At 43.0% G+C, this 11,390-nt stretch overlaps 1 protein-coding gene and 1 long non-coding RNA gene across 3 annotated transcripts; both read right to left on the bottom strand.

The window, feature by feature from the left end:
* Positions 1-2,972: 2,972 nt before the first annotated feature.
* Positions 2,973-7,859, bottom strand: HSBP1 (heat shock factor binding protein 1). Of its 2 annotated transcripts, none has more exons than XM_019634929.1 (4): positions 7,698-7,859; positions 7,018-7,084; positions 6,111-6,248; positions 2,973-4,584 (listed from the first exon to the last, which is right to left on the bottom strand). In XM_019634929.1, the coding sequence occupies exons 1-3, from the start codon at positions 7,740-7,742 to the stop codon at positions 6,130-6,132; spliced, it is 231 nt and encodes a 76-aa protein (XP_019490474.1). In that variant the 5' UTR covers positions 7,743-7,859; the 3' UTR covers positions 2,973-4,584; positions 6,111-6,129. The 2 variants fall into 2 exon arrangements, with proteins under 2 accessions (XP_019490474.1, XP_019490469.1); XM_019634924.1 differs by having other exon boundaries at positions 6,128-6,248; positions 7,698-7,853.
* Positions 7,860-9,708: 1,849 nt separating this feature from the next.
* On the bottom strand, positions 9,709-11,384 carry LOC109378632 (uncharacterized). The gene is made up of 2 exons (XR_002123031.1): positions 11,298-11,384; positions 9,709-9,754 (listed from the first exon to the last, which is right to left on the bottom strand). It is a non-coding gene; the product is annotated as an uncharacterized LOC109378632 (long non-coding RNA).
* Between the last annotated feature and the right edge of the window lie 6 nt (positions 11,385-11,390).

Genomic DNA, 11,390 nt, shown 5'->3' with positions numbered 1-11,390 from the left:
CTTGACGGTCTAGTTGGAGGTGTGGCATTTATTTACTCTTCCTGGAACTGCCCTGCCTCCCGGCTTCTTGCCTTGTGAAACAAGTCAGCCCTATTTTGCTTACAGTAGAGCTAAATGCTTCCCAATGGCTTGATCCCGAATTCAGGCTATTCTTAATTATTGAGAAACAATACTGTTCTTCTTTGGAAGGTAGACATTTTGCCGACTAATATGATTAACTGGCCAAAATGTGTCCACAAAGTAGAAAACTATAAGTATACCAAGGTTATGACTATGAAACGGCCGCATCTATGTGACGTGCAGGCAGTCTATGTTTGTGGACTATAAACATGCTTTGGCTTTGCTCAAGGAGAGCAACATTACATCTCACCAGCGGTGGCCAGGGACACACACACGGAGGTGGATGTTCTGTATCTGTTAGATGTAAATCTAATCCTATGAACCTCCAGGCACCTCTCTTGGCGAAAGCCTTAGCGCTAGGGCAGAACATTAGAATTGATTCATTTACAAGAGTCAACCTGATTCGTAGAAACAAACTCCTTTCCTATTTCCAAAGTGATTTGTGGGGTCGATGAGCATGTTTAATCACAATCCCTCTGGTTTTGATTTTGGGCAGTGACTCATGCCCCCTACTCCCCACCCCCCATTTTCATTTATTGAAAAAGTGTTTTAAAGAGGCTGAAGCTGAAAGCAGACACTTAACATCATTAATAGGAAACGAAGATTCCAGGTGATGGCTGCCTGGGTACCTATTTGAGACTTCTGTACTTATCATTTTAAAAAACTGACCTGATAAGATGGTAGGAAAATAGGTCACTGGGGGAGGGGCATTTTTCCTCTCCAAGGAGGGTCTCAAGGGATAATTGTGAGAGAAACCATGGGGGTGTTACAAAGGAATGTGGAAACCTGTAGTACTCCCTGCGGTTCTGTCAACACAAACATTTGAGAAATTGAACTGCGTTTGTTTCTATAGTTGTTCTCAAATAACTTACTCAGGAAAAAAAAAAAAGATGCTAGTCCAGTACACATTTTCTAGCAGCCCTGAATAGTTTCAATTATGAATAAAAATTCACACCAAGCATGTTTATTATTTTATTTAGGTCATGTTTAATTGAAAATGTAAAATCAGCCTTTTGAAACTGACATTTCAAAATCCATGGAGGTAGTGGGTTGATGATCCTCAGGTAATCCTGATATAAATATTTGAACATTTTAGCTCTCATCAAAAGGTGGACGAAACACTGCCAAGAGCAAGCTCTGCAGTGGGACAGCGGTGGGTAGAGGTCCCAGGGTCAATGCTTCCAGCTGTGTGACCTTGGTCAACTGACCCCCAATGCTGGGTTCCTTCTGTTTAAACCACTGATCAGATACAAACCTAACTCAGTGTTGTCTTAAATCAAAGAATGTAAGCAAAATGCTTAGCAGAGCACAGCGGTTTATAATAAACGCTTTCCATAAGTGCTAGCTATGCCTGTTAACTGTTGCTAGGTTAATTTTCAGTTAGATCTGACAACATGTTGTGCAAATGCCTCCATTTAGTCTAACTAAAACATAAACTACAGAATAGAAAAAAAGTGGAACGTAATTATAGATACAGGTAACCTTCAATTTACAAACAGGATGTTAAAAAAGTTCATTTAAATTGATTGTTTGGAGGATTCTATTTCCCCATGACAACAATGCTCTACCTGAGGTTAGGATTCCAAGGACTCACAAAGGCAAATTAATCTTTAGTTACCTGAAACACTGTTTGTTTTTATGAGGTCAAACACAATAGTACTTTACTAGGAATGAAACATTAGAGAACACAATTGATAAGAAAGTAAGATTAAAATCCTGTGGTTTGAAGGAAAGCAGGATTAAGTAGAAATCAAAGGAGGAAGCTGGTAGGGCCTCTGGGCCTGGGAGGTGAGGGCATTTAATCAAATGTGCTTGGTGCAAGTGCCTCCATTATTGTGTGGATTTATTAGCCCTAAGTAAGATCTTCATTGGCTTTTAAACAAACGAAAAATGGTTGGATAAGAAAGGCAGACATTTTCCTGCACAAAAAAGATTAAGCCTGGAATGAGAAAGGGGCAGTGCTGACCCATACACACAGGCTATGGCTGAAGCCTTCAGGGAGTGGGTTTCACAGAGCAGAGGGAGAGTTATGTGAACCTGGGGAGGGGCAAGTAGCTGTTTCTCTGGCGGTCCCAGGTTGTGCAAGAAAGGCTGAGGCTGGCTAAGAGATAGTGGCAGTAAGAGTACAGAGTTTGGCAGGCCCGGCCTTCAGCAGTCCAGGAAAACCACCCATTTGTACCATTGTGAAGGCCTCCCTAGGGTCACAAAGCCTTTTTTATACAAGGCTCAAGCTTTGCCTGGAGACTCAGAGAGCAGGTCAAGTGAGTACAGGGCAATGCAGGCGTTCCTTTATAAAGGGAACCCAACGCTACTTATTGGATTACTTTAGCTGCTATCTCCCTTCGTGTACAGTAGTTTACACCACACCAGTTCAATGAAATGCTAATTAGGTGCTAAGTATAAGAAGATTCTTGGACAAATAACTTGGAAACTGGCAAGTGAGAAAGTCAAGTCACATTTCTCAGCTCTGGGGCCTGGGAGCCTTCCATATGCTAATTGCCTTGTGAATTTTCAGGAAGTGACTCTAGCACAAGGCAAGTTTTCTCAGCCCAAAGGACCACAAACCCTTCTCTACTGGAGCTTCTCTGGGACAAGTGTCCTGGGGAACTTACTTGGAAAAGATTTGTCTGGAACACACAAAACAGCAGCTCTTCTTCGATACCCCTCAGGGCAAACCGCACAGTCACTGAGGCTTCTTTCTAGCAACACAATCTCCACCCACACCTCCCTTTCCCACTTTGCCTGTGGCTGTTAGTACTTAATCCTTCCAGAGGTTTTAGCCCACAATCTAAAATGGTATGTGCATTTTACCTGAAAACATTGAACAACAAACAATCATTTTTGACACAAAGGAAACTTCAATAGCAGGACTTCAGGCACCTTTATTCATTGCAGGTATTTTTGGTCAGGGGAGCTAGCCTCGGAAATCTTTCCATCACTTAAGGAAACTCCTCAATTCCAACTAACCTTCCCAGTGCTGTATTGCCAAGTGGTGGTATCATTTCCAGTTGCCATTTACTAGGCTTGAATACATCTACCTCACCGGTTTCATCTGGTTAGTTAAGAGTCCAGTGGATCTGGGGCTTTTAGGGCTAAATATTGCAGCATGACCTACTGGCCCATCAAAGGAGCTTCTGCAGGTGGGTCATAACAGTGGTTAAATCATTTTATCACAGAAGAAATTTACTCCTTTGTGATCCCCATACAATTTCTAAATAGGACAAGTTATTTCTTATTATTATGTTTCTGCAATACAATCAGGACTGGCAATATAGGAAACAGCAAAAAATCGTACTGTGCTCATTAAGGGTTCTCCTCTCTGAAGTACTATACCATTCTTCAATCTTTTCTGTACAAAATCACTTTGCTGTGACAATCACATGGATCTCATCTTCTTCACAGTCAATACTGGCCTCTAGGCCTAGCACTCCTGACACTGCATTTCTGAGTGGCAAGAATTATCATCCCTGTCGTCTATAATCAATAATAAAACCATTTTTCTGCAAGAATTTAGGAAAGAAATAGTTTAAGAAACAGTATTCCTTAAAAACTTGAACCTACTACAAGTCATTTATTATTTTCTGGCGAAGCAACTGGCACAGACTTAGTACATAGTCTCTCTTCTTTTCTGTTTATTTCCCATTTAGTAGCTCAAAGAAAAGATGGAGTAACTGAGTTTTAAAATCCTGCCAGATTTTCTATGGTAACTATTGTAGATGAACAATGTAAGGTCCTACGGAAGTAGTCAAATTTCATGCAACTCTAACTAACGAATGCCTCATTACATTAGGCAATTCTGTCATTTCCCGAATTTTGAAAAATTCTCACACTAAAGTGGCAGTGGTTACTCTTCATTACTTTAGCATCTGACTTCAGGGACTTAGACATAAAAGTACAGTTCAAGTCTGAGTTTTGGCGACAAGGTAGTGCCAGGTATTTCTGGATAAACAATTTTTAAATGTTTTTAGCTATTTGAAAAGTATCACCAACACACACTCTGGTGTTAGCTCAATAGTCACTCCGTGTTGAGAATTAAAGAACTCTGAACTCTCTCTATGTCTTACTTCACAAAGTCTAATTATAACACAAGGGTCTACTACATGTCTAATAGAAAAAAATTACACAGCAACTTTTATCAAACAGCAACTACTATAAAAGGAATGATAGAAAAAAAATGACTTCACAGAAATACACTAAAATATTTGATAATTTTATGCAGGAACCGCCAAAGTTTTAGTGTTTAATATTTAATAGCACAACTGACCAAGGTCCAAGATGTGAAGTTACCATGTTCAAGAAACGGGGGAAAATCACTCAATTAACTAACTATATAGTATGTGATAAGAATAACGCACACTTTATAATATAAAACCTGTCTACACATAGTAGTTAGTTGCAAAAAGCCACTCGGTCTTCTCTTGGCTTGTAAAAACAATGTTCCAGATTTCAGTGTAAATTAGCAACCTATTGAAAAATGAAAAACCATCAACATGTTATTCATTACATAAGGACAAGTAAAAATGATACACAGAATTTTCAACTAAAAATCCTTTCTGAATCCTCTATTGAACTAAACTTATTTTCTTTGCAAAAATACAATAGATTTAATTGGGAATCTTTATTTAAAAACTTCTCAATTTATTTCCTACTCCCACTCTTTTCTTTGTTATATCCCTGTTGTTCGAAAGTCTTCAGTCCTCAAGAGGATGTTCTCATTCACTGGATGAGATTTTTGACTGTCCTATAATATGAAACCCAGAGAAGATTCTAAGTCTGGAAGGACAGTTTCCAAATTATTTCTATACAGGGATAAAGATGACAACCCACACAAAACAATTATGTACTTTACTCACACAGAGAATCAACCCAATCTATTGTTAAGATAACAGCAAATGTAGGTCTTTTACCTCCCAAGCCTCTCTATATTTTCTTGTGCTTCAAAGCAACCTGTGTTTCAGTTACTTATAATTTGGTCCAGCCAGGACACACCCAGAAAATAAAAAAATTTAGTCTTTTACTGTATATTCTACTTGGTACTCTAGTTACCTAAAAATTCTCAGTAAACTTTATAGGGAATTAAAATGCTAAAAAAATGGGAGAAAAGGGAGTTGAAAAATGATTTTTGGGTTGTAGTATGGTAACCACCACACTTAAGGATTATAATGAAGAAACCCACTATGGTGAGAATAAGGTCGCCAACTGTGCAGCTACCTATCTTGCTATTTGGGTCTTTTTGATTACTAATGTTTCCTCTGATATCTGAAACCACACGGAGGAAATTTAAATCAACTATAGGGTAAAAATGTACGTCAACTCTAGGGCGAAGGCTTACTGTGGCCACCATCTAAGGTCGGCAAACTTTTGAGACCGAAGAGCCGCCAGGGGTCAGCAAACTGTGGCTCCTGAGTATGTGGCTCTGAAGTAAAATTGAAAATGAAAATACAACTATCATAGTTTTATAAAATTTTTAAAGGATACTATTCACATAATGGTGATTATGTAAAAATATATTTATGGCTCTCAATTTTTAAATTGCTGTGAGGGACAGGATTGGCTCTACCAGGGGTCGGCAAACTTTTGAGATGGACCGTACCCAAAGAGCCGCATGTGACTCGTGAGCCTCATTTGGCTGACCCCTGATCTAAAGTTATAAGCAGTGACTGTCCTGGCATTTTTCTAGTATAGGAAGTGTTCCCAAAAGTTTCCTTAGAACTTAAGGCATTTATAAAGGTTGCCACCTTCATAAACGAGTACTTGAGTTATCTTTATTAAAAAACAAAAACAAAACAAAACAAACCACAGAAAAATCTGCCAGTGATAAGAATTTTCAGCTCAACAACACTCATTTCCTTGTTTTTGGCTGTAATGATATAAACTCAGTGGTCATCTAATGTTAATCAGTGGTCTTAGGTAATGGGGACATAGGTCTAGTTAATAAAAAACTGGGAAAATGACTCTATCAAAATTATCCCAACATACACGATACTTACACTGTCCCTTCCCTCACCTTCAACTCTTTTGTGTAGCAGGTATCTTGTTTTCACCTTCCAGTTCTTCCACCCCAGCCTGCGTCATGAGGTCTGCAATGTTTTTCTCCAGGTCATCAATGCGACTGCTCATGTCATCAAGTGGTGAAGTTAAAGACCACAAACGTCATCTCCCATTTCTATCCTTTTCTTCCAGGGCCCTGTCGACTGTGGCCTTAAACACACCTGACTTAATGAAACTGGTATTTCCCCATTTCCTTCGGATATTGCTCTACAGCCATGCATTGTAGAGTGACGTTTCGGTCAGCAAGGGACCAAATACAGGACAGTGTGCGTATGCCATGTAGCCTAGGTGTGGAGCAGGCCATGCCATTTAGGTTTGTGTAAGTACATTCTAGGATGTTTCCATGACAAAATCAACGCCCCTTGTCTCAGAACGCAACCTGTTGCTACGCGGCCCGTGGCCGCAGTCTGGTGGTTAAGAGTACAGGAATCTGGGGCAAGGAACAAATCCCAGCCCTTCGGGTGATGGCATCGGGGCAAGGCTGCCATTCCTTTTCTAGGCTTCCGTTTCTTCAGCCGCCCAATAAAGGCTAACACTATCACCTCCTCATCAGGTCATGGTGAGGACCAAAGGAGGAACACACGCAAAACGTGCAGCTCACTGTCAACAGCCGACCATACTAGACATTATTATGCGCAGCCTGCAAGGTCCTTGGGGCCAGGGCTCTCGCTCAGCGGTGCCCTCGGCCCTTTCTGCACAGCGCTTCTCAAGAAGCGTCCACTCAAAGCTCAGTCAACTATCCTATCTGGTCAATGGCGGGCCGAAGTTGGCCTGCACCCCGCCTCTCCCCGCCAGAACATAGTTTCCAAAGAACCCTCAGAGCCTGGCGACAACCACAAAGGATATTTCTCCCGATGATCTGATCGGACATGGTCTGAAATTTATCTTGCATCTGTTGCAGGAGCGTCTGCACCTGTGAAACAACAAAACCAAACCCCCTACACGCTTACTCTGGGACGCCTGCACGGGAGGAGGATCGGAGCCCTGGTCTCAGATAGAGAGAGAGAGAGAGAGCCGAGGATCCCGGGTTCCAGCCCCAGTTCGGCCTCTTGGCAGCTCCGTGGCCTTCCGCAAGGCATTTCCCGCCCCGGGTTGGGTTTTGGTTTTCCCATCGGTCAAATGAAGACTTCCCGTTTGGGTCCCGCTGCCATTCAAAACCCCTTGGGTCTTTGGGGTAGCTTTTGACGGTTTGGAGGCATCCGGGTGTGAAGGAGGAGCCGACGAAGGGCGTGGTGCGTAGCAAGCCGAGGGCTGAGGGGCCGAGAGCTGCAGGGGACCAGGAAGTCATCCCGGGGGTGCGGTTCAGGGACAGGTGAATGGGGAGGAAGAGGGTTTTCGGGCCTGGGCGCGTCCGCGGCCCGGGGAGTCAAGATAGCCAGAGGCCTCGGCGGGCGAAGCCTCTAGAAACACGGCCTCCACAGACCGTGTTCCGCGAAGCCGCGGAGAAGGAAGGCGCCTGGGTCCGCGGGCCTCGCCGCCGCCTCCCCGGGATGCCGCGGTCTCGGGCCCGCACAGCCGTCCCTTACCACCGAGGTGAGATCCTGCATGGTCTTGGGGTCAGTCTCGGCCATCTCCCCGGTTCCCAGCTTGGCGGTGATGTCTCAGACCGTCACCAACACTTCCGTTTGTCCGTGCAGACGCCCCCAACGACTTCTCGCGACGACGGAGGCCCGGCGCGCGACCGCGGAGCGTTGTGGGAGCTGTAGTCGGCGTCACGCGCCGGAAAGGCCGTTGGTCTCGCGCTTCCGCTCGGAGTCGAAGCCCCGCCCCTTCCCTCCGGGCCCTGCCTGGCCCCGCCCCACCCAGCACTTCCCCGCCCCTTTTCCAGCCTGGGACACTGCCCGGGTGGAAAAAAGGGCAACGACGCACTGCGGCAAACTGGTGAAGGGCTGACCTTGACCTCTTCTCAGGCTGTCGTTAAAGGCCTCTCTGGTTTTCTTTGGCCCGTCGGAACGCACTTGCTGGGAGCCTGCGATGTGCCAAGCCCAGATCTGTGATGCTGCCTGTCCCCATTCCTCACCTATCTCCCCTCCTTCCCTGTCCCCCTCCCGCCTCCTGCCCTCCCCCCCCCCCCATCTTCCTTCCCTTTCCAAAAGGGCAAATCTTTTTAAGATAGATTGCTAACTGGTATTTGTATTTGATTAGTGCTTTACCCGATCACTTAAATAAACATCTCTCAGTGTTTGAACTTAATCCCCAGAACCCTGTGATATAATCATCACCTATTTACAATTTTGAGAAAACAGACATAGAGTGGTCGACGTGCTTAAACCAGGCCGTCAAATTAGGAAGGAAGAGACTCGAGCCCAGGACTTTTTGACTTGACCCTCTCTTTTTTTCTGTCCTTCTAGAATTCCCTGAGATGTCTGAGTTTAGAGCAGGGTTGCTCAGCAGCGGCACCATTGGCATTTTGTGTCAGATAATTCGTGCTTATTGTGGGGGGTGGCATGTGCCCTCTACATTGTAGAATGCTGGGTAGCTTCTCTGACTTCTACCCTCAAGGTACCAGTAGCATCCCCCCACTCAGCCATGACAATCAAAAATAACTTCAGACACCGCAAGTGTCTCCTGGGGGGACCACCCTCAATAAAGAACCACTGGCTTTAGAGGGATCTATAGACATTGCCTAGAATTCTGTTCACTTGTTCTTCACATATGATTTTATTTTCACTTGGGCCATTTCTTGTGAATTGTCCTCTGTATGTACTAAGATTGAAGGCTGGTGTCTTAGTTTCCCAGAGCTGCTGGGTGGCTTAAAACAACAGAAATTTGTTGTCTCACAGTTCTGGAGGCCAGAAGTCTGAAATCAAGATGTCAGCAGGGTTGGTTCCTTCTGAGGCTGTGAGGGAGAATCTGTTCCATGCCTCTCTCTCAGCTTCTGGTGGCTGGTGGCAATTCTTGGCGTCCCTTAGCTTGTAGATGCATCCCTCCCATCTCCGCTGCTCTGTCTCCACAGGGCCTTCTCCCTGTGTGTGTCTCTTCTTCTTATGGAGTAGGGACCCACCCTACTGCAGCACGACCTCATCCTAACTATTATGCCTGCACTGACCTGTTTCCAAATGAGGTCACATTCTGAGGTTCTGGGGGTTAGGACTTCAATATGTCTTTTTTGGGGGACACACAATTCAACCCCTAAGAGTTGGTAAAGTCATACCACTTTAAATTTGTATTGTACTTGGTATATTACAAAATGTTGACATGAAGCTCTAGAATCATTAAGCTAGTGAGCAGTCAGTGCTGGGTAGGAATTCAGGCCTTCTCAGTTTGCACCCCAATCACTGAGGCTCCCACACCGAGTATAGAAGTGTGGACACCTACACCCTAGATTTCTAGCCACATCCAGCTTATGGCCATGAACAACACGGAACATAAATTAGCATGAAGACCTGGAGTTTGTGTGTGTGTGTGTGTGTGTGTGTGTGTGTGTGTGTGTGTGTGTGTGTGTGTTTCTTGCAAGAGACTTGAAGGCTTTTTATCCTGATTGAAAATNCCTGTCTACACATAGTAGTTAGTTGCAAAAAGCCACTCGGTCTTCTCTTGGCTTGTAAAAACAATGTTCCAGATTTCAGTGTAAATTAGCAACCTATTGAAAAATGAAAAACCATCAACATGTTATTCATTACATAAGGACAAGTAAAAATGATACACAGAATTTTCAACTAAAAATCCTTTCTGAATCCTCTATTGAACTAAACTTATTTTCTTTGCAAAAATACAATAGATTTAATTGGGAATCTTTATTTAAAAACTTCTCAATTTATTTCCTACTCCCACTCTTTTCTTTGTTATATCCCTGTTGTTCGAAAGTCTTCAGTCCTCAAGAGGATGTTCTCATTCACTGGATGAGATTTTTGACTGTCCTATAATATGAAACCCAGAGAAGATTCTAAGTCTGGAAGGACAGTTTCCAAATTATTTCTATACAGGGATAAAGATGACAACCCACACAAAACAATTATGTACTTTACTCACACAGAGAATCAACCCAATCTATTGTTAAGATAACAGCAAATGTAGGTCTTTTACCTCCCAAGCCTCTCTATATTTTCTTGTGCTTCAAAGCAACCTGTGTTTCAGTTACTTATAATTTGGTCCAGCCAGGACACACCCAGAAAATAAAAAAATTTAGTCTTTTACTGTATATTCTACTTGGTACTCTAGTTACCTAAAAATTCTCAGTAAACTTTATAGGGAATTAAAATGCTAAAAAAATGGGAGAAAAGGGAGTTGAAAAATGATTTTTGGGTTGTAGTATGGTAACCACCACACTTAAGGATTATAATGAAGAAACCCACTATGGTGAGAATAAGGTCGCCAACTGTGCAGCTACCTATCTTGCTATTTGGGTCTTTTTGATTACTAATGTTTCCTCTGATATCTGAAACCACACGGAGGAAATTTAAATCAACTATAGGGTAAAAATGTACGTCAACTCTAGGGCGAAGGCTTACTGTGGCCACCATCTAAGGTCGGCAAACTTTTGAGACCGAAGAGCCGCCAGGGGTCAGCAAACTGTGGCTCCTGAGTATGTGGCTCTGAAGTAAAATTGAAAATGAAAATACAACTATCATAGTTTTATAAAATTTTTAAAGGATACTATTCACATAATGGTGATTATGTAAAAATATATTTATGGCTCTCAATTTTTAAATTGCTGTGAGGGACAGGATTGGCTCTACCAGGGGTCGGCAAACTTTTGAGATGGACCGTACCCAAAGAGCCGCATGTGACTCGTGAGCCTCATTTGGCTGACCCCTGATCTAAAGTTATAAGCAGTGACTGTCCTGGCATTTTTCTAGTATAGGAAGTGTTCCCAAAAGTTTCCTTAGAACTTAAGGCATTTATAAAGGTTGCCACCTTCATAAACGAGTACTTGAGTTATCTTTATTAAAAAACAAAAACAAAACAAAACAAACCACAGAAAAATCTGCCAGTGATAAGAATTTTCAGCTCAACAACACTCATTTCCTTGTTTTTGGCTGTAATGATATAAACTCAGTGGTCATCTAATGTTAATCAGTGGTCTTAGGTAATGGGGACATAGGTCTAGTTAATAAAAAACTGGGAAAATGACTCTATCAAAATTATCCCAACATACACGATACTTACACTGTCCCTTCCCTCACCTTCAACTCTTTTGTGTAGCAGGTATCTTGTTTTCACCTTCCAGTTCTTCCACCCCAGCCTGCGTCATGAGGTCTGCAATGTTTTTCTCCAGG

This window comes from Hipposideros armiger, unplaced genomic scaffold (assembly GCF_001890085.2).
Source record: "Hipposideros armiger isolate ML-2016 unplaced genomic scaffold, ASM189008v1 scaffold_19, whole genome shotgun sequence".
Lineage (NCBI taxonomy): Eukaryota > Metazoa > Chordata > Mammalia > Chiroptera > Hipposideridae > Hipposideros > Hipposideros armiger.
Note: the sequence above shows the minus strand (reverse complement) of the source record. Positions and strands in the feature narration are given on the sequence as shown.